The sequence below is a fragment of the Ischnura elegans genome, chromosome 2 (assembly GCF_921293095.1).
Source record: "Ischnura elegans chromosome 2, ioIscEleg1.1, whole genome shotgun sequence".
Classification (NCBI taxonomy): Eukaryota; Metazoa; Arthropoda; class Insecta; order Odonata; family Coenagrionidae; genus Ischnura; species Ischnura elegans.
This window is the reverse complement of record NC_060247.1, coordinates 116395804-116423642: the sequence shown is the minus strand read 5'-3', so window position 1 is coordinate 116423642 and position 27839 is coordinate 116395804. Positions and strand designations below refer to the sequence as shown.

The 27839-nt window shown below is 40.2% G+C and overlaps 1 protein-coding gene across 1 annotated transcript in view; it reads right to left on the bottom strand.

The window, feature by feature from the left end:
• LOC124154467 (sortilin-related receptor-like) overlaps positions 1–27839 on the bottom strand; it is a 91997-nt gene that overhangs the window by 25875 nt on the left and 38283 nt on the right. The window contains exons 16-19 of the mRNA XM_046528217.1: positions 24040–24174; positions 16395–16516; positions 6949–7083; positions 6208–6406 (exon numbers count right to left, since the gene is read on the bottom strand). Coding sequence (XP_046384173.1) covers positions 6208–6406; positions 6949–7083; positions 16395–16516; positions 24040–24174 — 591 coding nt within the window. The remainder of the gene's footprint in view (positions 1–6207; positions 6407–6948; positions 7084–16394; positions 16517–24039; positions 24175–27839) is intronic.

The following is a 27839-nucleotide window of genomic DNA, read 5'->3' as shown; positions in this document are numbered from 1 at the left end:
CGGTTAAAATATTCCGGAGGTAAACTAGTCCCCCATTCGGATCTCCGGGCGGGGACTACTCGAGAGGGTACATAGGTCAAACGAGATAGAATGTTACGGATAGGAACATGGAGCGTCAGTTCACTTCGTACCTGCGTTAAGCTAGAGAACTTGAAGGTGGAGATGCGTAGAACGAATTTGAAAAAATTCGTCATCAGCGAAATATTATTAGGCATCAGCGAAATGAAGTGGCCCCAGGAAGGAGACTTTTGGAGTGGAAGCTACAGAATGATACTCACAGGATCGCTAAATGGTAACGCTGGAGTAGGCATAATGCTTAGAAAAAGTGCCGGAATGCGTGTTAAACCTACCTGCAGTTTAATGAAAGGATAGTAATGGTGAAGATAGATACTAAACCCGTAGCTACTGTAGTCGTGCAGGTTTACATGCCTACGTGAGATTATGAAGATGAAGAAGTAGAAGATGTCTACCAAGATATAGCGGAAGTTATCAAGCAGGTAAGAGGGGAAGAAAATCTTATTATTTTAGGTGACTGGAACGCCGTCATCGGCGAGGGTCAAGACGGAATAATAACTGGGAAATGTGGGTTAGGTAACCGAAATGAAAGAGGAGAAAGGCTACATGAATTCTGCACTGAGCACAGGCTAGTGGTTGCCAATACTTTATTCAAAAACACCCTGCGAAGAAGATACACGTGGATGATGCCAGGAGACCTTAAGAGATTCCAAATTGACTACATTCTAGTGAAACAAAGATTCAGGAACCAGGTGAAGGACTGCAAAAGTTATCCCGGGGCAGATATCCATAGTGGCCATAACTTAGTTATGATGAAATGCCACCTTAAATTTAAAAAAATGAAGAAAGCCGTGAAAAACATATGGCAGGTTGAAAAATTGAAGGAGGTTCAGCATCAACTGGCTTTTAAAGAGGCTGCAGAAAAAATAATAGGGACGGATACGACTAATAAACCAATGGAAGAGAGTTGGAAAACCATTGGAAGTGGTCTGCAGGCAGCAGCTGAGGAAGTTCTTGGTACAAGAACAGTCGTTATGAAAAAACCATGGATCACGCAGGAAGTATTAGATCTCATTGAAGAAAGAAGAAAATACAAGGCTGCGAAAACAGAGGAAGGACAGAATTGTTACAAGAGAATAAGGAACGAAATATGTCGAAAAGCGCGGAAGGCTAGAGAAACGTGGATGAAAAGTATTTGTGAAGACTTACAAAACAATCTTAAACATAGGAAAGTACAGGCCGCATATAGGATGGTAAGGAACCACTTTAAGGAAAGGAGCGTAAGATGTAATACCCTTAGGGACAAAAACGGAGAACTAATGATTGAAAACGAAGAAAAAGGGAAAAGGTGGAAGGAATATCTGGAAGATTTGTACAAAGGAAGAAGCCTCAGCTATTGAAAACGAGAGGGAAGTGAATGCCGATGACATGGGACCCCCAATTTTAATATCGGAATTTGATGCGGCTGTAAGAGACCTCAGGAGAAATAAAGCGTGTAGCAGTTATAACATTCCTGCAAAACTAATTACAAATTCAGGAGAGAAGACGTTGAAACAGCCATACAAAATCATTAGTGAAATGTATTCGACAGGTGAGATACCAAAGGACTTCGAGAGGAACATTATCATCCCTATTCCTAAGAAGAAAAGAGCGGAGAACTACGGAGACTTTTGGATAGTAAGCCTTACTACACATGCGTCGAAGATACTGAAAAGGATCATCTATGGAAAAATAGAACGAAAAGTAGAGGAGTACTTAGATTAGGACCAATTTGGATTCAGAAAAAAGAAAGGCACAAGAGAAGCAATATTGGCCCTTAGACTGCTCATAGAGTAGAGAATGGAAAAGAACAAGCCAACATTCGTTGCGTTTGTGGACTTAGAGAAAGCATTTTACAACGTGGATTGGAGCACATTGCTTGGAATCCTAAAAAAAAAATTAGAGGTTCTTTAAAATGACAGAAGAATCATCCACAGTTTATACAAAAACCAAGTAGCGGTGATAAAATCAGGGCCCAGCTGTGAAGAAGCAAGAATTAGGAAAGGAATGCGACAAGGTTGCTCAGTGTCACCCTTAATTTTTAACGTTTACATTGAGAAAGCCATTAATGAAATCAAAGAAAAGGCATTGGGAGTGAAGATCCATGGAGAAAAAATTAGCATGCGAAGATTTGCCGATGACATAGCCGTTATAGCAGAAACAGAGACGGATTTGAAAAATATTCTGGTTAATATGAGTGGGGTAATGGGTAGATATCAACTGAAAATAAGCACGAAGAAAACCAAGATCTTAGTATGCAGCAGAAGAGAAGAAGTCAAGACTAACATTAAAATAGGGAAGAAAAAACTGATAAAGGTGGATGAATTCGGTTATTTGGGAAGCAAGATAACTACATCTACATCTACATAATACGCTGCGAGCCACCTCTAGGGTGTTTGGCAGGGGGTGATCAATCACCAGCATGCAGCCTGCATTTGGACTCCCACATGCACACCACACCGTCCAAAAAACGTCCCGTATAATAACAAACTATAATACCATATGCTGTTAGAAATAATAATAAAATTAAGATACATGCATTAAGTTTTACATAGGTTAGTAGGCTACACTACAAGTCATGCAATCTATTTACAAGTTCTATTGCTGCCGTTATAATCTCTTATTGATCGTGGAAAAAACGACATTCGGAATCTGTCTGTTCTGCAATCTATCTCTCTTATTTTATTTATATGATTTGATCTTCCGTAGTACGTTGGCGTCCGCAAGATATGGTTAACTTCGTCAGAAAAGACACTGCTCTTGAATTTATCTAAAAGGTTTAGTCTGTTTTTCAATCTACGGTCCGACAGAGATTCCCATCCGAGTTTATCTAAGAGGTCAGTTACACTAACAAGACTATCTTAACGACCTTTCACATACCTGGCAGCTCTTCTTTGCACGCGTTCTAACTCTGTTATTATGCCTTTTTCATGAGGGTCCCAAACACTGGCAACGTATTCCAGATGTGGCCTAACGAGGGAAAAGTAGCTAATTTCTCTCACTTTGTCGTCGCACTTTCCTAATATTCTTTTAACAAAACCCATTTTACGATTAGCTTGACCGGTTATTTCTCGAATATGTTTATTCCACGATAGATCATTATTGAGTCTAACCCGTAGATATTTCACGGATTCAAATGCCTTTAACTGGGTGCCCCGAATGATATAGTTACGCTGTAGGGAGTTATTCTTCTTCCATAAATTCATTACGACGCATTTTTCCAAGTTTAATTCTAACTGCCATGCATCGCACCAAGCTTGGATAGCAGCAAGGTCATTCGTTAGTTGTGACGGGAGTGTAAGTGACGGGAGAAGTAAGAAAGAAATTATCAACAGAATAGCCCAGGCGAAGCGAGCATTCCACCGAAAGAGAGACCTGATAACAGCGGGAAACTTCAATATGGAAGTAAAGAAACAATTTATAAGACCCTATAATTGGAGTATATTCCTATACGGAAGTGAGGCATGGACAATGACCGCAGCGGAGAAAGCAAGGATAGAGGCCTTCGAAATGTGGTGCTACGGAAGAATGATGAAAATCAAATGGATCGACCGAGTTAGTAACGAGGAAGTCCAAAAAGAGTAGGAGAGAAGAGAAGCCTCATGAAAATCTTAATAAGAACACGGAACAGCCTTATAGGCCACATCTTGAGACATGATGGCCTGATGAAGACAATCGTCGAGGGACAAGTGGAAGGCAAGAACGGAAAAGGAAGACCTCGAACAAAATATATGGAACAAGTAAAGAGAGATGTGAAAGAGAAGAAATACGTAGGTGGGAAATGATTAGCTGATAGGAGAATAAAGTGGAGAGCTGCGTCAAACCAATCCTAGGATTGTTGACAAGTGGCGATGATGATGATGATGGGTATCTCTGTCGGACCGTAGATTGAAAAATAGACTAAAAATTTTAGTTAAATTCAAAAGTATTTTTCTTTCTGACGAAGTTAACCATATCTTACGGACGCCAACATACTACGAAAGATCAGATCATATAAATAAAATAAGAGAGATAGATTGTAGAACAGACAGGTTCAGAATGTCATTTTTTCCACAATCAATAAGAGATTATAATGGCAGCGATAGAACTCATAAATAGATTGCATGACTTGTGGTGTAGCCAACTAACCTCTGTAAAACTTAATGCATGTTTCTTAATTTTATTATTATTTCTAACAGCATATAGTAGTATAATTTTTTAGTATGCGTGACGTTTTTTGTACTGTGTGGTGTGCATTTTGGAGTCCAACTGCATGCTGCATGCTGGTGATGCATCACCCCCTGCCAAACACCTAGAGGTGGCTTGCAGTGTATTATCTAGATGTATATGTCGATCGGAACTATCCACTCCCTCGTACTGCATTCACTGAAGCATAAATTTAAAATTTCGGATCCAGATCCGATGCCTCCAGGGAATTTGGATACGAAGTATCCGATGAAGGGCAATATCCGCGGATATTTGATTCCGAAGTATCAGATCCGACCATCCCTAATATTTAGCCATCTGGATGAATTAAGTCATTCCCATAAAATATGCAATTGTATGTTGCCCACCAGGTATCTAATTGTCTGTTGCCCGCATCAAAGGTGCTCCTTACATCTGACAAAATATCGCCAATCTTAACAAAAATACCAATCAATTGGCCCTATTGGAAAAAATCTGCCAAATCAATTGAATATGCCAATTTTCAATTGAATTCCTCGTATTAATTGCATTTCCAAATACTAAATTAAAAATACGAATATTCAATTGCATATTAGGAAATCAAATTGAATTCAAAGAAAAGATTCCATTGAATTTTCAAATTTTCAATTGAATTCTGAAGTATCCAATTTAATTCTCAAGTATTCAATTGAAATCCCAAATATTCAAATGAATTCACTAATATTCAATTGAAAATCTCAATATTCAATTGAATTCACCTACAAGGTATCTGCTGGTATTCATTATCACGATTATCACAAACCACAAATGACGGCATAGTGTCGGCACCTGCCGAGGGAAGATAGCGAACGATAACAACTCCGATACCGTTATCTATATCTACACAGTACCCTGCGAACCACCTCTAGGGTATTTGGCAGGGGGTGATCAATCACCAGCATGCAGCAGTTATCGCGTTATTCATGTTTATGAGCATGTGGTTAACTGAATTGTGGCTAAGTTTTTGCTGTTGGAGAAAAAAATTATTAATATCAGCATTTTTCTCCCCTAAGCCCTGACTTATGTCATTCGTGCGTCTCTTAAGTTATACAGTGAAAGCCTTTATATGATTGTTGTGTTTTAGTGTGTTCATTCAGTAATTTATCGCTAGTCTTCAGTTTTTTGATCGATTAGTAGAATTTGTATTTAGCATGAAAGAATATTTATTTTACATAATTATGCTTACGTGCGTTACGTCGCCGACAAGAAACAACAAGCATTGTTAGAGTAGTACCTATCATGCAGGTTTGTTTGTGTGAATTGAAATCCCCGTGTTCTGGTATAAACATGAGTAACATGTATCTGTTGTGAAACAAACGTTTTATGTTGGCTTAATGCTATACCAGATTATATTCATTAGTAATTTAAAGAAGTCTTTATTAGATAAAGACATGTGAGATATTTGTTGGTGTAGTTATTATCGCCACAATCACGGCTGAACTTTTGCTTTTCGATAACTATTCAACATTGTTGGAACTGGTGAAGTTGTAATTCTAGTGTTGCTTTTCTGTTAATATGGATAACATTTTCCTTAAAGATGACTATTCAAGTTTTTAGAAGTGATAAAAGATGGTATAGTTATTGTTCTGATAATCATGGCAAAACTGTATAGGTTTTCGAAAACTATACAAGATTGCTAGAGGTAACGGAAGATGTGGAACTAAAATTAAAGTTTTTACTACACTGCTCCAAGAAATATTTCAATTGTAATTCTATTTACATATTTTATGTATTTAGAATTCGGGATTCGTGAAATTTAGATTTTAAAGCATATCTCTCTTATAAATTTACCATATTGGAAGAATTTGTGTATTTGAAAAACGTTCAATTGCATTAAATTGTACCGTTAAATTGAAGTGTGACAAATTTTAGTTGAATTTTTTTCAATTGAATTTTGCAATAGGGCGTAGGCCCTCTTTTAATTGTAGGATTGAGAAGCTGGAGTCTCACCTGGAAAGCAATGGAAATGGTCCTTATGGCACACTTTCTGGGGGGTGCTTGACACCGCGGTTGATGTTGTGTCCTTCTGCTCATCGCCACAGCCAATCTCATCGCTGTTGTCCCCACAGTCGTCGAACATGTCACACTTCCACCAGTATGGGATGCACTTGTCGCTACTGCAGCGAAACATCCATTCTGCGCACGGACCCTGCGGTAGAAAAAAAGGAGTGCTGAGAGTACAAAAACAACAGACAAGGAAATCCATAACGGAGTTATTTCCCGCTACATGCACCTGAAGCACATAAATGGACACAGAATACGGCGGTTGATAGCAGTGACAGTGAGAGAGACAGTGCTAAAACTTATGCCCTCTCTTCTTTCATCCCTATCATACCGAGCCTCTCACTTCAAGGCTTCATTTTTTCCATACCATGATTTAAGGCTCTGGTCATGTATTTTGCAGACTGCAGACCCAAAAATGTAGAATTCGTTTCTGTCTTTGCTTTAAATCATCATCATCTGGCATGCTCATAGAAAAAACAAAAGCAACTACATACTACTCAAAGAATATTTCTGTTATATCACTACACAGGTAAAACGATTCGCACCAAAAGAATAATGCAAATCTTTTCACTTGGATTTTTATTTTTACCCAAATATAAATTACAAGAAAGCCAAATGAATGATAGCCATAAATCTCAGAAAATCCTTTGATATATGAAATGAGATATTATACAAATGTGTACATACCGTCTGAAGAAATGGAATAGGGGTTGTGGTCGTCGTGTTCGTTGTTGATGTACAGTTGACTTCATCAGAGCCGTCTTGACATTCAGCTACGCCATCACACTGCCAACTTCGGTATATGCATTGCTTATTTGTGCACTAAAATAAAAAAGGCATACAGATGTGATAACACCAGTTTTTGTAATTTATGAATTTCTCACTCGTCAGAGACAAAGATTTGGCAATGCCCAGCCGGCACAGCCCATACTGCATCTATATGTGAAGTGGATGCAATGTGTGACAGGACGCGTTAGAGTACCAAATATCCTTCTTTCATCCTTTGCTAGTTGCGCCATGTATGCCATATTTTTCATGATGTGGTTTAATACTTAAAAATATCTGCAAATCCTCGCATTAATTATTATAAAATTTCAAGAACTATTATTATTATAATTATTCATTGTATTCAAGATTTTCACGAACATACGGTACTACCAATGACTAGAGCAGTAGGTATGGACTTGTCTGGTAGCCATCTTTCCCTATCTCGACGTGTTGGAGCCTCGTAGATTGAGTGTTGTGTTGGGCGTGTTTTAAAGTGATATTTTATAATTCTGACCATTGCAGCAATTTTGACTAATCTCCCGGTGTCTACCCTCGCTCACTCATTGGCCTCTACTCTCCTGGATTTGAAATCTGCGTTTGTTTTGGATTCCGATGGATAGCAATATTGTACCTCGTAGATTGAGTGTTGTGTTGGGCGTGTTTTATAGTGATATTTTTTAATTCTGACCATTTCAGCAATTTTGTCTAATCTCCCGGTATCGACCCTCGCTCACTCATTGACCTCTACTCTCCTGGATTTGAACTCTTGCGTTTGTTTTGGACTCCGATGGATAGCAATGTTGTGAATGTTGTACTTAAGTTCTCATATGTTGTCTTGTGTACGCCTGTATTCCTTTGTTCGCCTGTCTCTTGTTTTATGCTGAGTCATTAAAGTTATACTCTTGAAATAAAACGTGCTCTGATTTATCCCGAGTAGTGTAAAACAATCATGAGATACAGATAACCAGACAAGCAATATCGGAAATTAGTTCGACCGAGTTCAATTTTCGGCAGTTAGATGGCAGCACTTTCGTGCATCCTTCATCCTCACGGCATCTCTCTAAGTGCGGCGGTCTCTCTCTTCTGCATCCCCTCGGCAGCGGACCGGCAAATGGATGGCATCTATATGAAAGGATGCGCTCATACTCTTTGCATCTGGATGACATCCAGCTGCCAAAAAGAAATTTGATGGTTTGTGCCGGCTGGGTGGGCATCGCAGTTGCTGACCTGAGACAAAGGAATTAAAGCATGAATAGAGTAAACTGTATAAATTGAGCTATTAAAGAGTTTAAATTGGCTATCAATCAAAGATACTACATACATGGCTCAGATGGTTCAAACAAAGAATTGAAAGCCTTCATTATGAGGTATCACACAGCTCTATTTAAACATCCACGGGGTTTTTGTCTGCCTTGTCCTTTACATACGTAAGCAAACAATCCTGAAGATCAGGCTGCGATATGTGAGCACAAGTGAAGCCTGGCATATGTCTCACCAATTATTTGAAACATACCTCTCGCCCTGAGATATGTTCAGGACTTCAGAAGAAGGGAAATTAGCTCGCAGCTGCATTTTATTCATGAAAAAGCCATCCAAGTTAGTATAGATGCTGGTCTTCTATCATGGCAAAATTGGATAGCTTTTCGATAACTATTCAAGATTGTTAGGAATGATGGAAGATGTGGAAAAGCCCCATTGAGTTTTTATGGCACTGCCTCAAAAAAGATCTCAACTTTAATTTCATTTTACATATTTTATTTGTTTATAGAAATCAGGATTCAAGAAATTCATATTTTAAGTATATCCTACCTTATAAATTTATCATATTGGATGAATTTTTATAATTGTAAAATTTCTCAGCTGGACTCAGCTGAAAAAAAACTCAATTGAAAATTTTTCAATTGAGTTTTTTTTCAGTTGAAAATTTTTCAATTGAAAATTTTCAATTGAAGCGTTCAATTGAAAATTTTCAATTGAAGCGTTCAATTGAAAAACGACAAATTTCAATTGAATTTTTATCAACTTAATATTTTACATTTTAAAAAATTCAATTGAAATTAGTCACTTTTCAATAGAACGGTTCAGTTGAATATTTTTAAATTGATTATTTCCAATAGGGTGAGAACATTTCTTATAAGAAATTGGGCATTTTTCTCATAAATACTCTTATAAGAGAATTTTTATAAGTAGCATGCTTATACCATAATTCTCATATGTATCAATTACAACATGATATTTATAAGAGTACCTAGGTCTACATTTGGTCTATGGAAAAAGCAAATTCCGCTCATTTTTGGTCTACTGGTAACGTATAATTTAGGTCTACGGTTCAACCAAATATAATCATAAAATATTTTTTTACATGAACATCTACATTATTCTGCTAATTTAATACTAATATGTATAGCTTTTCACCTTAAAATGAATTTATGGCAATTTTCATGACTACCTTCGAAGAATTATCAATAATATCTGCTAATTACATAGGATTGCATATTTCAGCAGCATAGCAGTAGGATAACAGCTCCAAATTCCAGGCAAGGACATTCAAGCTCTTTAAAGTTCACCTGACTGGCCAGACAAGGCGAGATACCATAGAGGTCGTTCAGGTCATGGGTTCTGCATAGGGTTAACGTCCCCACATGCAAAAAGAAACTAAAAGCAATGAAACCAACAATAAACTAGAATGATGTAATTATAATGGAATACAACTTTGGCGATCACTACGCAATGAAAGATAAAGGTATTGCAATATGGAATATGGTTTAACCTGAAAAATTGAAGTAGCAAATGAAATAAAATTCAATTTTGACTTGGGATACTTATTGGGATACTTGGGAGAAATTAGATGGAAGGAAAAGGAAAAGTTGACAAATTTTATGCTTAAGATACCAGAGTGAATGAGCTGTACATGCAGGCCTGAATAGATAATGAAAGAAATGGACAAAGTAAAATGGAATTTGATGCCATTGGAGAAAAGATACGTGGAATATGGCTAACAATAAGTGCAAGACTTAGGGAAATTAATAGGAATCACAAAAACACTGAATTAGAATAATTAGTTGATGTATTTTCCATGTTTTATGATGTGCAGATGTTTTCGGTTTACTTATACAAATTCATTCTCATTCTCTTCAGATACGAAAAGCATTCCAAAGTGCGATGGGAAAATCATTGGCAATTTTTTTCTGAAGTATACATGCTCCGTTGCACAGATTGTAATAATGGCTGCTTAGTAAAGCGGCCTATCATCAAAAATATTCTGCAGGCTGAGAAGAAATCTACACCTAAATGACGATATGACGATGGCCACAGGCGGGGACAAAGTATACCAGCGCTCTGACAATTTTTCACCTCTGCGTCTATGATTTGAGACAGCTAACACTACGCTTTGTTGAGGTTTATTGTAGGCATGAATAATGACTGACTGAGCATTATGAAAGATGTCAGACAGTTGACCCCAGAATAGACTTCATCAACAAAGTGAAGCGAATGGGTAAAAATAGCCAGGAAATTGGAAACATCCCTTTTCCATTCTGATTCTTACCACACCAATGTAGTTTTTTTAATTGAACCACGATTTTCTTATGGCCGCAATACGAGCAGCAGGGCATACTGTTCAGCTGGATGCTTCATCTTTGCCACTTGACTCACTTTCCTGCTCACATTGTGAGATATTTTATGATACACATTTAGATAATTTATGGGATTGAATCGCACTGATTCGCATAATTCATTCCATGAGGAGCGGAGAAAGGTGCATTCTCTTTATTCGCAAATATTCCATTGACTCAATAAAAACCCATTACGTTTTACTGAATACTGAGATCCCCATTGTGTGTTAAATATTTCTCAAAAAAATCCCATTTATATACCGTAAGCGTAAGTGGTTCAAGTTGATCACATTCATGGATTCAATGTTATAATTCACCCTCTCAAGACAGACACTTCTGGTGCCTTGTATGATATGTGATATGATGTCGTGGAAGTTATAATTATCTGTTGAATAAGACATAGCAATATTTCCACTGAATTTATTTTCGTGCGATGCATTTGGTTGTTACAACAAAATTTCCAAGTGTATCAAGTGCACTCAAGTTCTTCTTTGAATACATCCTACTGCTATAGAAGAGGGGTGGTTAGAGAAAGGATAGGGTTTGGGTGTCAGAAAGTTGGGATTGTGGGAGAAAGGGATGTTTTTTAGTGTCTCAGGAGTGGAATGGGGGGACAAAGGTGAAGTTGCACGTGATACCATCATCCTGGAACCCTTCTCCCTCCTTTCCCCTGCCCAGGCCCGAAGAAACGACCATGTCTACCACAACCTTCAATCTTCCCACTTCCCATAACCCAAACCCCATCCTTCCTCTTACACTCTTAATTATTTCTACGTAATGCACTTGAATATGTCGTAATGACAACTAAATGTGTAGTGCAAGAATAAATTCAGTGGAAATATTGCAATGTCTAATTTCACTAATGCTTCCAGTGTCCTTAACACGTTCCCTGCCACGCGCCGCCATAGGGCGTCTCACATAACTTCAAATCGGAGTTAGTGAGACGCCATATGGCGTCTCGCATTGCTGCTGGACGCAACTAGTGAGACGCCAATGGGCGTCAAAGTAGCGTTTTCGTTGAATCATCAAGCGATGAATAGAACTTGAAATTTAAGCTACATTTTCTTATGCACTGATGAGACAATGTTATCTTCTGTGAAGGGAGGGTATTGGTAACACATTTCAGCTCGAATATAATTTTTTTTTCGCCTTCGGTTTCTCATGTTTTTTTCGAGAGTGCCATTTTTCAATGGCTCTATCATTCTATGTCTCAAGTGGAGCTTGAGGTATTATATCTCAACACAATGTTTCAAATTACATTTGCTGAGCTTTTTTTCATTTATTTCCTTCCCTCAGTTGTCGCTCATGCCTAACCGAGTGAGGAGCGTATCAGTATACCAAATTTATTCTCTGTGCCTGTGCCTTCCATACGGAAGTGATAACCAGTTTAGTGAATATATCATGTGTACTCCGTCACGCATTATTGGGGGAAAGAAACGTTTTAACGAAGAAGAAATCAAGCATATGTTGTATTCTGTCCATTCGGCTTCCACTAATGACCTTGAAGGATTTTCTGAAGGAGACACCGCTTATTCACGGTGTCTGAGGAGTCGTATGAATCCTCATAGTCAGGTAATCTTTCTTCTTCTAATACAGGTATGATTGCTTATTTCAATTTTTTATTCACATTCTAATAACTCCTTCTCCGTGGCACCGACTCCACGGGGCCTGAGGGGGCCCGAGTCCACCCTAAAATTCGTTACAGATGTGAGGAAAAAATGTGTCATGCTTGTCAATTTTCCCCGGAGTGTCCAGATATCGAGATTCCAGTGATCAGGATTCTAACGTCGATCATATGACTCTTCTAAAATGCTTAAAAAACTTAAAATTCACTACTTATAAAATTTACAGAGACAAGGTCCCCAGTTTGGGCCCTACCAATATTTTTTAAGTCGGCACCCCTGCCCCTGCTGTAATGTTTAGATACTTCTAGTGAGGTGATTCATCCCGCGCTTATAGAAAGAAATCTTGGGAGATAAGTCTCATTTTGTGGGAATCATTAGGAACAATAGGAAAGGGCTGTTGAGAGAAATAACGACTGCTAAATTAAAGAAAGGCATTTCAGTGCTATGAAAAACTTGTGGAGCAACGGTAAAGAAATGGAAAGATCAGCGCGACGTATTCATGATCTCCACCACCATCAGATAGGAGATAATCCCAACGGGGAAAGAAATCGAAGAGGGGAAGTGGTTACTAAGCCAAAGATGGTGATTGAGTACATACAATAAAATAAAGGGAGGAATTGACCTTGCTGATACCCTTACGTTGTATCGCTGCACCCATCGAAAAATAGTAAGGTGGTACCACAAGGTGGCCGATGATGCTCTTTTTGGGACCTGCATTGTTAATGCTTTAATACTGTGGAATGAAACACAGAATCCAGGTGCCCACATGATCTCTCTCCTGCAGTTAAGACGATAAATTATAGAAGAATGGATGCATATTCTTCGGGATTCCGTTGATAGGGTCTAAAAAATCGATGCACTACCTGGTAAATACAAATAACACTGAAGGAAGTCTTCGAAGTCTGGTAATTTAGAGGATAAAATTATCATCACATAAAATTAGTATCAGTATTTTTTGCACTATTTTTAGCGCTGTATCTTCATTTTAGAAAAGCCCGTGTTGGCTGTCGCGGATGTTACAAAGAATTCTTGCAGACAATGAGCCGCAAAGTTGCCCTCACTAAAGCCAAACGTGTTTCTACAAAATTTATGATCTGTCCGGATCAGCCGTACCTAAGTCTCCCAAATTTAAATCATTGCACTAATCATCTCCGGATACGGTAGCAAATATTATTAAAAGCATAATCAACAATTAAAATTTGTTTTGACATTATTTTCAATCATAGCTTTTCAGTGTACACTAAAAAGTTGGAACGCAGATCCAATTGCCTGAGCCGCCAAATGGTGTCTCGTCAAATTTTAGGCATTGTCAAAAGTGGGGAGACGCCCTATGGCGTCCCACGTGACTTAAGTTACAAGCGATAGCGCATCACGTAATGAGTGTAAATATACCGAGAAATATTAGTAAAACCCGGAGATAGGCTCAATATCATTATTGCCGTTTGGTAATAGGTTCGAAAATATTCGCCTGGCACACGCGGAATGACAGTAGAATTCGGGCCCGGCAGCGAACGTGTTAAAGATCTGCAAATCCATTGAAAAACCTCTACCCTTAACCATAAATAGCTGCTCAGTGAAACATTCCTTGTTTGCCACTAAATATTAAAACTCTATGATGCTAAGCGTACGGGAGACCGAGGTAATACCGTACTATTCATTCCGTTATAAAATATTCATTTTTTTAACAGAAACATAATGAGCGTGTAGAGTGCCGACTATGGAACCCAGCGCGTGGCCATGTGATTATCTTAACTAAATGGCTTAAACTTCGCGAGGGGCAGTTTGGGGCAGCAAATTTTTGTTTCGTAATAACTATAAAATGTGTAACATTGATGATATGTTTGTTAGCACGCAGAATACGACAGAATACTAAACTTATGACTTAATTTTTAAATAATTTTTTGAATAATATTGAATTAATTTTAGTCAAAAAAAACTTTAATAATGCCAATTTATTAACTCATAGCAATTTTTAAAAAATTTATTTAGATTGCACTTACATTGCTCGGCTAAATCCATATTACAGAACGATAATCGCACAATTACACCAGCAGTAGCGTTATTATGAAATACAAGTACTTATTCTTGCGCTGCTCAGTGGCCGTTCTTACTCACGTGGAGATCACTTTCACAGTGGTTTATCAACGCGTAAACATATTCACCAGCCTTTACTATTGTATTTTCAGACGCTTCCATTCTTCCTTTAGCCAATACAAAGTTTCAAAAACCTCATATACTAAGTTCATATTTTCCTATTTTAGCCACCTTTTTGGGCTTTTCGCTCACTTTGCGGCGTGGCAATACCGTGCACCATAATTTTAGATCCGCTGGGGTATGTAGTCCGTATGTAGGGATCCGCTGGGAAATACTGCTGCATAGCGGAAGGAAAGCGAAACCGATAAAGACAATCTGGGAGCTTCTGCCTTTACGCCCATGTATATGACGCAAATTTTTATTTTGTCAACTTTTCTTATAATTTAGAGACTAACTCGAACTGAGGTAAGGGAAACATGCTATTAGTGACTATATTCAAACTAGTGGTTTTGAACAGCCCATATAGTGGGCTATTTTTGAATAACAAACAGAGGTCCTATATAGTTCTTATGTAGTCGATTATAGTTCTTATATTTACTATTTATTACTATTCCCTAAAGTTAATGAAAATAAATTATTTGTGATTTCTAAATAACATACCTCCTTGACTTAGTAACCCAGCCAGCACATTATAAGTCATTGTGATAAGGTGTAAGGAAGAAATAAGGAAGGCGCTTATAAATAAGCTTGTTGACCTTTTCTTATGGGTTCCTTAAGGCCAGGCCGACAAACATGCAGTAATGACAAAATGGAGGCCAAACTTTCAGCACCTCCGTAGATATTGTTATCATTTCATCGTTTTTAAGTATTCACCGAGGTTTTTATGTATAAGATTAATGTTTTTATTTTTGGCGCTTCTATATTTCGAGGAGAAATAACATCAAAAAGCCATAATTTGAAAAATATTCACATTTATGTAATGATGGCGAAACCACGGTCGAAAGAAAAACACTCAATTTCACACGAATAGCGACGTAGAATGTAAACTGCCGGCAAGGAATCTTTAATATGCTTATTTTATTCATCGGTTTATCGGGCAATAAATTAAAATTCATAAATTTTAGATTGTGTGGACCTTGAATAATATTAGTTTATTTCATGCAAGCAGCAGCTAAGGTTTTCCATATAATTGATTCAAAGTGGTAACTACACCTTAGCTTCTTAACGGATGCCGCGGTTCAATGATCAGCTTAAAATAACGTTGATCTAGGGATCACACGTTCGATTCCCCCGGATGTTTTTCTTTCTTTCCGCCACTAAGAAAAAGTAATTGTATTTATGCTTTGCATCATCACCAGCCAGTCATTGGTCGTTGTTTATTTTTTTTCTATTTACGGGAAAATCTGTCATCAGTTGTTCAGCTGTTATAAAGACTCATTGTCAGTGAATTTCACCTGTAGGCTTTAAATTCATGTCGAGCAGAGCAGCGTAGAATGTGTAGTACACTGTTCTGCCGTCTTTGGCGCTCCAACAGAAGCGACTTATGTTAATCTGAGGATATTTGACGGCATTCCCTATTCTTCCCTGAAATCTTATCCTTGCCAAATTTAAGTCCCTTGGCTTACGATAAGCTGCTTATCAATTTTTTCCGTAAGAAAACCATAAGAAACGGAAAACTCTCTTACTTAGTGCTATCGGGTAAATTGATATTTTAACATATTCTTCAATTTAGATTACACCTTAGGGTAATGATAACTCCTCTGGGTACAATCAATACACTCCTGCGAATAATTTGGCATTGCATTTAGCCTTCTGAAATAAATGTGTATGCAGGGGCGGATCCAGGATTTTTTTCTGGGAGGGGCACAAGCAAGGCCGTATCCAGGATTTTGTTCTGGGTGGGGCACAAGGATACCTCGTAATACAAAACGAATGCAATGATAATGGGACCGTATTAAATATCATGCATATTTTTGAGGGTCTGGGGGGGGCACGTGCCCCCGTGCCCCCCCCCCCTGGATCCGCCTATGTGTGTATGCAACACTCAAGCTCAGAACACAAGACAATTAACTCCATCTGCATTCTGTCTCACCATGAACTGCCATGTAAGGCAGGTGTTGCAGTCTGATTCATCGGAGCCATCAACGCAGTCTGCATAACCATCACAGCGCCACTTCATCGGTATGCAGCGTTTACCACAGCTGAACTCACCAGCTGTAAGACGGAGGGGAAAGGTTATCACACAGAGGCATAGACAAATACACCATACTTGCTAGAGGGCAAAATCCACGTTGCCTTTACATCGAATATTTAAAAAGTGCTAATTTTTTGGCAGATGATTACTACAATTATTCAACCAATAAAGGTACGTTTTCATGAATGCGTCAATCGCGCACCCGCGCAACGAGACCGAATCAGGCGATCGAATTTGCGCATTACTTCCACGGTAGTGGTGTTCTAATAATCTTTTGTGGATCATATAACTCAGATAAGCGTAATTCTTCAATTTTGTCTGGGAGTCCATTTCTCTCATCCACACTTCAATTTGCTGAACGTACCACACTTATTCAATCATTAAAGGTACGTTTTCATGAATGCGTCAGGCGAACACGCGCGCGACGAGACGCATCATTCTTCGCGAGAACTGTTCTCATGAAAGCGAATCTATATGCGTAGGCGAACCTACGCGTAGGAGGCTCCCGCCCGCTATCTGCAGCAGAGAAACGACAATAAAACAAAGGAAACGTGACGAATACTTCCACGGTAGCAGTGTTCGAACTATATTTTGTGGATCATCTAACACAAACAACTGTAATTCTTCATTTTTCTCTGGGAGTCCATTTCTCTCATCCACACGTCAATTTGCTGAACGTACAGGGTTTGAAGCATGTTACGTAGAGATTTCCATTCGGCCGACTCATCTTTCGCTGCGAAACACAATGATGATACCACTCATGCTTCAACATTCGCAATCTTTGAGAATCATCAGAAATTAACTTTCTCCTTGTCTTCCATTCCAACAGATGCTTACATCTCCCTCTAGGCTTTATATTTCCGTATCTGTAGTCTCGAAAATTTGTATACGTAAGAATATTTCTCCCTAATTTCGGATGCAATAAATTCATCAACAGAGGCAAGGCTCACGCAAGCAGCCATGTTGGCGAGTTTCACGCGTTTCGCGCGTCGAAAGTTGAGAAGATTTCAACTTCGGACGACGCATCTCGCGCAAGCTCACGCGAAGGATTCCAGGCTTCTGATTGGCTGAAGTTTTCCTCCCGTTTTCGCGTCTCTTCGCGTGAAACACGTCCATGAAAACGTACCTTCATCCTTGTATGTACCTGAAGTAAAATTGATGTCGAAATTTGGTCTGTATAGTTGTCCATGTGATTTTGTTGGCTTTTTACTTAATGGAGCTCTGCCGCAAAGTTATAAAACTCCTTTCCAAACTAAATTTACTATCACAAGAAAAGTAGCTAATATCATTTATTCCTACGTGACATATCTAGCCATAGAATAATTATATTCCTGCGGCATGAATAATTAGTTTGGCTAGGCATGAATTTGTGCATTGTTGCAATGATAATATTAAACCAATGCTGAATACACCCATGCCTTGCTTAGCGCAGGGGATGCGTTCCCCGGGGTCTTTGTGCCGATCGAATTTGCGTTATAGGAGACCATGTTGACATTTGGAAGATAGGGATGCGTTCCCGGTAGCATAGGTGTTGGGTATCGAATTTCTTATAAACTACATACAATATTCCTATTAATAGCCTTATTTATGTAAACTACTTTTCATCATCACTGGTCAACAATCCTAGGATTGGTTTGACGCAGCTCTCCACTCAGTTCTCCTATCAGCTTATCTTTTCACACCTACGTATTTCTTCTCTTTCACATCCTTCTTTACTTGTTCCATATATTTCGTTCGAGGTCTTCCTTTTCCGTTTGATGATGATGAATTTGTTGATGAAACAAGTTATTTCACATTAGAATAGGTTTATTTTTTATTTTAAGAACAGAAATTTATTCTTTTTTGAGAGTATGAAGAAGAGATAATGAAAATTCTCTACGATCGGTCGCCTAGTAGAGGATTTATGCACAGTAATTCTGCTTGAACAAATTTTTTGAAATTAGTTTACTCGGCGGTGGTGAGACCTCGCTCGCTAACCTAAGGTTGATTGCTATTTTACCATATTGGTAATAACTGTGATTTTCCTACATGGCCATAGGTGACGATGTCTTGATTGAATTACGTTCCGATGCATGAATGAAATATCGAAATATACATTGCCGGATAGCCTACAGCGACAGGTAACGTTGCTCTAGCTTTCCATAAGTCGAAAGTCAATGTGAGGGCGCCGACCTTAAGACCGTGGAGGGGGGAGCGAGAAGGGTAAAGGTGGTCGTTAACCAGGTATGAGTTCCTTTGGCTTAAAATTTCCAGCTCTTCCAAGGCGTCTAATCTCCGTCCTTTCTTCTCTAAGTGGAGAATAGTAGGGATGAAGTCACTAATGTGCCCCATGTCGATAAGGTGTTTTGCAAATTGTGAGTGATCTTTCTACTGTCTATGACACATCTGGTGCTCGGCCGCCCGGATAGAAAAACTCCTCCCTATTTGGCCGATGTAAATCGCGTCACAGTCGACGCAATTTAGGCAATATACACCGCTCCGTTCCTCCGGGATATCCCTGTCCTTTGGTGAGCCCAGCATGCTCCTTAATGTGCTGTGGTTATAAAATGCTGGCCTTATTTATATTATAAAATGCTGGCCTATGAGAAGAACTTCCACTTTGAGAAGAAACGACGGAGATTAGACGCCTTGGAAGAGCTGGAAATTTTAAGCCACAGGGACTCATACCTGGTTAACGACCACCTTTACGCTAGGGTGTCCCAAAAAAACCTAAAGTTTGAAAGTTGAGGGGGCATTTCCATTTTCCTATGCGAATGCATGAAAAAACATCCCATAAAAATTTTCAGCCCAATCGGACAATATTTGACCCTGCCGAAACGCATTCAAAGTTTAAATTTTTGAGTTTTCCAAATTTCATGCAATGTTGCCTACCCTGCAGGAAGCTTGAGTGTTAATAAATGATCAATTTTAAGTTCAAACCATCTCCTCCAGCTCTATAGTCGTTGACAGCAACACTTGAGTCAAAATGAGCTTCATAGCCACAACTCGGTGTGTTTACAAGTCCCGCTCGCCGTTGCGGCCGCCAGGCGCCAGTCGAGTGCATATTGCTGATATGGCTACGCAGTGTCGCGTTGAGATTCGACTTATGCGCTTTCGGAGCATCGCTCTGTTTATGTCAAAAGTATCCCGGCTTAGTCTATCAGTCACTCGTGGAGTTTAGCGTTGTGCACTAACTGAGAGCGTGAAGTATTGTCGTGTGTTTTGAGGTCGAGGCTGTTTCGGCGGTGGCCAGAATGAGCGTGAAGTCGAAGGGTACGCCGGTTATGTGAAGTGCGACAAGTGTGTGGTTGGTGGGTAATGAGTCCAAACATTTGCCCGGCAATGTTAAAATCCCAACGCTGCGTGAAGTTCTCAAAGTTTTCTTTTACAACCTACACTGTTCTCCAGGATCGATATCAGCGGCGGATGCAGCAAGGATTACAATCAAAGAGTTACTTGTTGTTTGGGGAAAGTCTAATATTCCTACGCAGGAGGTCCGAGCAGCCATTAAGAAGCTTCTGACAGCTTACGAGAACTACCGTGCCCTTGGGAAAGACAAAAATAAAACTAGTGAGAAGTCAGTGTCCGCAAGAGAGGAATTCAGTAAAGTGCTGGACCGTCTGTTTGACATCGGCTGCAAAGACGCCCTTTTAAAAATTACTGTGGAGGAGGATAAGTTGTTTTACATATCTATGAAAACTGATCGAAAAGGATATATGGCGGGTATTGACATAAAGTGGTGTAAGCGTTTAGTAAACCGTAAGAGACTTCAAGAAGAGGATTTTTTCAAGGAAAAAACGGCATGAGAAAGAAAAGAAAATATTGGATGAGAAATTGGACCTCGTTCGACAGATGTCTGCTGAGAGCACAACAAGCTCGTGGGATTCGGAAGAAGGTAATATTTTCCGGGTGCGGGAAGGGTGACCAATATGGCAAAAGAAAGAGAGAAATAACATTTTGTTTCTTTAACAGAATTTGAAATTCTTCAGCTGCAGGTTCGTAAATGGAAAATGTCAGGATGCTCATGGCGATTTAAAGTCCATCCTCAGAATTAGTATTTAAAATTATGACCCATATTATTTCAGAACCACCATCCTCGGGACAACTACAAAGAACTTTTGGAGTTGTGTATAGTGTGGTTGGGTGGTGTGGTTCCCAAGAAAGAGAAGTATGTGGTTCGCCCCCCAGGCCCAACTGACAAATCACGATGGATGAATAAGGAGCTCTACGCTTTTAAAACGTGGATGTTTGGCAAGCAATTGCGTTTGTCGACACATGACAGTGACAATTTATTCAAATTGTGTTGCTTCATTGCAAGTGCATTTATGAAACATTGGTACACCTGTCCCGTGGCAGTGAGCGCTCCGAGAATGGATCTTGAGCTAGTTAAAGTCCTTGCTCGGAAGAAAGACCCTCACTACGCAGCAGCTTTGGCCAAGTTTTGTAACCATCTATGGTATCTTTCCGAAAACTTGATTTGTATGGCCCTCTTAGATGAAATGGTTTCTGACGACGAGAAAAGAGACATTGCGGAAGCAATCAGAGACAATGAGGAGTCTGATGATGACGCACCTCGGGCTAATCTTCCGCCTAATCGACCTATTAGTGAGCTGACTCTCTCTGACTTCGCTTCAAAAAATTCTGTGAAGTTTTTCAAAATTATTGGTATTTCGCCGACATTTTTGTTGCGAGATCCGTGCACATGGAAAAGTGACGTAGACTACCAGAAGGGCCTATCTATAGTTCAACACCTAAAGGTTGTTAATGATACTGCAGAGAGAGGAGTGCAATTAATAAAAGATTTTCTAGTCAAGAAAAAATTGACAAATGATGAGGCTTAGAGGCAACATCTGTTACTAGTTGTTAAGTGGCATAGGGAAATGTATGAAAAGAAGTGGCAAAAAACTCTAGTTTTTCATATTGCTTGTTGTTCCCAGTGCTTTTGTATCCGCATTGAGACAGTATAATAATAAGAGAGCATTTTCTTCCAGAGGTTTCTAATTTTAAATACGCCAAGACCCTTAGAGCTAGGCAACATTGCATGAAATTTGGAAAACTCAAAAATTCAATCTTTGAATGCGTTTCGGCGGGGTCAAATATTGTCTGATTGAGCTGAAAATTTTTATGGGATGTTTTTTAATGGATTCGCATAGGAAAATGGAAATACCCCCTCAACTTTCAAACTTTCGGTTTTTTGGGACACCCTAACCTTTACCCTTCTCGCTCCACCCTCCTCCACTTTCCTCCTTTCTCATCCACCCCTCCACCCACCCCACCCGCAGTGACGCCAAACGCAGCTCCAACCCCAACCCTTACCTCCCCCTAACCAACGGCTCCCGGTAATTTTCCCTACCCAACCTTCTGCTATATATACTGTCAATTTACCTGAATTTTCACCTTGATAATGTTACTCTGTAACGAAACCATGGTCGGTGTTAATAAATTACTATGTGAAAATAGCAAAGTTGTTGATCCTTCTCTTCATACGCTAGTCTTCAGGTCATTTGCAGATGGACAAACTTAGCGTTTTATTCTTGACCCCGAACTCGAAAAATGCCAATCCCTTCATTTGGAATTAATACTGTACCAGCAAAAACCTTATCACCCCTCCTGGGCCCTTTCTAGTCAAATGGGATGCAAGTACTTATATCCCTAGGAAAGGGACAGGGCTTGGCAAGGAACAGAAATATCCTCATCCACCTGGATAATGCCAGCTGGTACATACTGTGACGGCAGCGTTTGCCAGCAATTTCTTTTGTATTTCAATTCAAGGTTTCTCTCTCATTGAAAGAGGTATGAGTTTCCTCTCCGGTTTTTTGTCGTTTACATTATTTGTTTCCTTTTCTTAGCCATAAGTGACGAAGTGTTGATACGATTTTTTGAAAATGGGGTGTGATTCAAAAGTATGCGCAAACCGCGCGAAGAAATACTAAAAAGTTATAGATGGCACTGAAATACAAGTGTGATATAGGTGGCACTGAGAGGCAATAACGTGTCCCCCCCCCCCCCATACCTCGCCTGGGGCAGAAGCATGGCAGGATTTTGAGGAGAAGCCGCTGACTTGAGCAGGCGTTTAGTTGGATTCCAGAGCTAGAACAGAGTGGCGGGTCAGATCACGCCAGTCATCCAGCAGATGGGCGATAAGAGGCCAGGACTTTTGATCCCACAGGAGCTTCAAACCTGGGCTTCCATCAAGGATTGACGAAGGAGACAGGCCAAGTTATCGGCACACCAGTGGCGGATACAGATGGAGGACGCGGGGGGCACCCCCCCCCTCCCCCCTTGCGGGGCTGGCCATATTGCCAAGCTTGCAGAACCACAATTATAACTTTTTTATATCATCAGATGGCATGCTCTGGTATGTGTGTATATTCTCTTGAATTCAATTTTCTTAAACTCTGCATGTGACTTGATTATTTTCTGTTACGATAAGAGTAAAGGTAACTCAAGATATCTTTTGCGCCCCCATTGAATTTTTTCTGTATCAGCTACTGCGGTCCATTAACTTCACTCCTTCGCAGCCACAGAGCCCACTCCTGGGAGCCTGACGTCACCCACGAGTCCATCTTCGCCTACAGCACCAACTTTGTCATCAGTGATGTAAGACCGGAAGTTTTCCTACCATCCGACGATCCCCCCACCTGTCCCCTTGTTTCTATCAGTGAATCAAGTTTGAAAAATGAACAAAGAAGGACTGACGTTTCGTTTCGCCACCTTCAAAATGTTTCCTTTTGCAGTGTGTTTGCGATATTTTAATATTTGTATAAAAAACTTACACCTTGATCGTAAAGTGTTATTCTTGCTGTTGCCTGCAAACTCTCATTTTTAAACGATATTTTTTTTTTATGGTAATGCATTTCTTTTGAGTCAATTTGTCAGTAAATTTGGGTCCCCTGATAACCATACGTGAAAATAAATCTTGCTCGTTAGATTGTAATTTTTTTAAGTCGCATTAAGGTGAATAGAAGTTTCCTTATTCCCTGCTACCGTTTCCAGTGTCTCTTTCGTTAATCAAATGCTACCCGCTTGTTTTCCTACATCGCCCAGCCCTGAGATCTCATGTGTAAGCCGCCCGTCACAATACATTCAGAAAGTCTAGAACGAGTGCATTCTTTTACTTCCTCCTAATACGATGAGTAGAACTCAATAATTGAATGAGGGAATGATACAAAATGTTTAGATTCTATGCAGGAAGAGACTTATGCACTACTATCTGTGTTGGATAAGTAAGTACACTTTTTTCACTGACAAGACAATGTGGAATTTTCCTACTTTCAATCGCAAATTCACCACATCTTTCATGCTAAAGATGTAGGACCTAAGCTCGCTTATTTGCTTGATGGTTATTTCGATTTGTTCATCATGACACAAAATTTCCTGAAGTTCATGGAGGAAGTTCCCTAACTTTACCCTGAATTCTCTGATTTCCCTAACTTGTGACAACAATATGAGGCTTTTGCAAAAGGGTCTGGCACACAGACTAGTCTTGTAGCGAGCAAACATATAAGATTTAATCAACAACAAAAACTCTGTGGAGTGATTTCGAGGTTGGGTAGTTACTCACGCTTGCAGGTGGGAGTGGGGCAGGCCGCTTCGTCTGATCCGTCATCGCAATCGTTGTCCATGTCGCACACCCATTTTTTTGAGATGCACATCCCGTTGTCACAAGTGAAATACTGGTCATTGCATGTGGCAAGCGCTGCAAAGGAGGATGGAAGCAACAAGAAGGTCATAAACTGCACTCAAAACTTGAATTGAGCACCACTCGAAAGAGAAGAGCAAATCCCAAAGATCGACTCTTTAGTGAGAGAGGTGGGAATAATTTATGATAAAGAATTAATTGCTCCATAAAATACAGAAAAATTTTTACGTGCAACATGTCCACTTCCACACGTTCGGCATGCTAAGCAACTCCTTGTCAAACTATCTTGGGATACATCTTTTCATACTGGCTTAAAAGTAATGTTCATTACTTTTAAGCCAGTAAGAAAAGATGTAAAATTTTAATAGTAAATTAATTATATATAAAAGGGTTTAATATCAACGACTTTATTGTTTATTTGCACAAAAGTCTCATGCATCAAAAATAAGATAAAGGGCACTTTATAATATAAACTACCTACGTAAATATGCTACAACAGTACTTACGAAATATCTATACTAAAAATTGTTAATGGTATATATTTGGTTTTCTTCAAAAGATAAATACCTGTTAATATGGTCACTTTAGTTTCAATGACTTTTTAATAAATACCTTTTGCAACAACATAGTGAGCCTACATGGAAGCAGAAATCGCTTCGACACAGGATCAACTTCTTCAATTGATTTCCACTCCCACAACAATGCAATTGCTTACTATCATTGAATAACATATACAGTGGATTCATGTATCCTAAGTTGTAAAGCCTATCCCTTGGGTGGGTGTTAAGGAGGTTGGGACGAGCCCGTGTCCCACGGGTTTCGTCGGCCAAGGGTGGGAATGGCAGTTGTGGAGTTTGTTGCCGAAGGAGTAGTCGTTGTTTCTTTTGGTGCTGCTCACTGCTGTCTCTCCAGCTGCTTCTTGTAGACTGGACATTAACGAGACATGGCCGGGTAGTCACCTCGACAGTTGCTGTGATGGGGCCAATTTTCTTTAGCTCGCGGATCTTCTGAGCAGGCCATTCTGCCGTTGGTTGGATCGTGAGCTGGTGTAGATCTTTCTTCACGCCGATTCTGCTTTGAAGAGTTCGTATGGCGTGATCTTTCAGCATCGAAGAGTTCTTTCAGGAATTCTATGTCAAATGCCGACTCGATACCTCGTATAAGAAAAGACGTTAGCTTTTCTTCTTTGAGGGGCCAACTGCTACCTTCTGCCTTCTCCTGGGCCAGGAGTTCAGCTACTGCGGCGTGGTCCTCTGGTGTATTAACCTGAAGTCGGGTGCAGTTTTTCCTTGTGCTGACTGTGTATTCGCCTTTTACCACAGGTTTTATGAGGTTGAAGGAGCGTCGGTAGTCAGATATGCTATCGGCAGATAGTCATCATCGGTGGACGGTGGCGGCGGAGTGTCGGGCGCGGAGCGCGCGCAGGTTCTTTTCCTGGAAGAATTGGTGCCGATATCTCGTCATCTTGGGGCTCGATGGGCGTAAATCGGTTGCTGGTTTGTATCGGAAGCTTCTCATGGACCGTAAATGGTGAGTTTGCGGCCCGTTTGCGTGTCTTTGGCAAGATAAACGCGCCGGAAGGGGTTGTTGAGGCCCTAGTGGGGGCCGATGGGGTCCTTAAGAGGGCCGATGATGAGACGTCGATCATCTCCACGGCTTCCATGGAGTCGGTAGGCGTGGATGTGCCGGTTGCTTGTGACGTGAGTTGGCCTTTGTGGCCATGCGGAGGCTTTGGAGCGTTCAGTGGCCGTCCTCCTTGTCGCAGGGGGCTTGGCCGTCAGGCAGTCGTTGGTCTTCGTTTGCTGCAGGTGATTCTTCGGAATCTGTGGCCGCTAGGGGCAGATAGGGGCCTAGCGAAGGGACCCGATCGTGCCCCCCGGGTGTGCAATGAGCGATTCTAACGGCTCAGAATCCCGGGGTAGCGGCCGAGGCAACCTGGGACAGTCGCCGGGTGAAAGACGCCACCCGAAGGTGAGAACCGCAGTAACCAAGCTCGAAAGTAGGTACGAGCCCAGCCAGCCGCGGGCCTTCGGGTGCCCTTTAAGCGACGGGAGTGTGGCGTAGACGTAGCGGGTGTAGGCTATTGACCAAATAGCTTTACCCAAGTGTTTTAGAATTAGGCAGATGAGTCATTCCAGAGCGACTCGTGAGGAATTTCGTTCAGCCAACGATTTATATAGGGGATAAGCTCAGGCCAATTACTGTGACGTTTTGAGCAATAGACTCTGAGAAGGCGTGACAGCTCGCGCATAAATCTTTCGCTTGAATTACATTGAGGGTGGCGTATGGATGAATAATTACATCTAATTCCTAAATCGAGGAGGGTCTTGCGTCACTTCTAACTAGTAAATTGAGTCCCATGGTCAGTGAGAACTCTCTGAGGGCTTCCACATTTTTTACATATTGGTTTAGAAAGTGGGACAAACAATTTTTACTCATGGGTTTATTAATATAATAAATTTGTTCAAATTTTGAAAACACACCGACAGCGACCAAAACTTATTTGTTCCCTCCTGATGATTTCGGTTGGGGACCGAACAAATTGAGCGCGCAAACCTCCCGCGGTTGCGTCAGAATTATATTTCGCATCGCATCCCATGGGTAAGCGCGATTCGGGTGTTTTTTCTTTTGACAAATATCACAGGTGCGGATGAAAGTTTGTATCTGTCTGCCCATGTCCATCCGGAAAAACCTTTATTTGGTAATTAATTCAATTTTTCGGCTGCCAAAATGAGCGTACGAGGTAAGCACGCATGAAATCAATTTCTCAACTTGCCTACTCGGCACCCATATTCTGAACTTGGCCTCCCTACCAACTCGTACATGCCTTATATCTTGACTGATCTTAAATCTGTCGGCTCGTCTGACTATATTCCGGTATTGGGGGTGATCCATAGGTAGCGTCCCTACTTGAAAATGAGCTATGGGTGAAATTCTAGGATCCTCTATTTGCGCTCTTTTTAAATCCTCCACTCCTCGCCACGGCGTGTCGGTAATTCCTAGATTAATATCTGCAATAATAAAACCCATGCCACCCCTACTCACCACTTCATTTTCCCCACAAGGATTCCTACTTAGCCAGTCAGGGACGATATTCTGCTTGCCCTCACCGTGTTGAATCTCAAATGAAAACTCTTAGATCGACATTGTCCACCTCGTTATCCTACTAGTTCTCAGATAGTATTTATTCAGAAAAAATGAGGATTTATGATCCGTAATTATCGTGAATTCTCGATCTAAAAGAAAGGCCCGCAATTTTTCAACCGCCCACAATAAAGCTAACATATCCTTTGCCGTGGTGGAATACAGAAACTCCGGCCCACGAAGCGGGCGACTTATTAAAGAAATTACTTTTTCATAGCCGGAATCATCCTTTTGATTCAGTACAGCACCTAAACCGCAAATACTACTATCGGTTTGAAGGAACATGCGTTTTCAAAAATCTGGGTGGGATGTTATGACATTATTCACAAACATTAATTTGGTGGCTTTGTATGATTTTTCATGTTCCTCCGTCCACCGCCATTTATTTCCTTTCTTTAGCAGGTTGAGCATAGGGCCTATTGCTTTGGAAAAGCGTCGGCTAAAACCGTCGGGGAGGAGGTGGATTGTCAAGGAAGAAGTCAGATTTTAAAACAGAAGATAAAAAATTAGAGCATTTTAATAGAGTCAAATCAATTAGAATTTTGCTGTTATGTGCAACAGTGCATTTGGTGATTTCT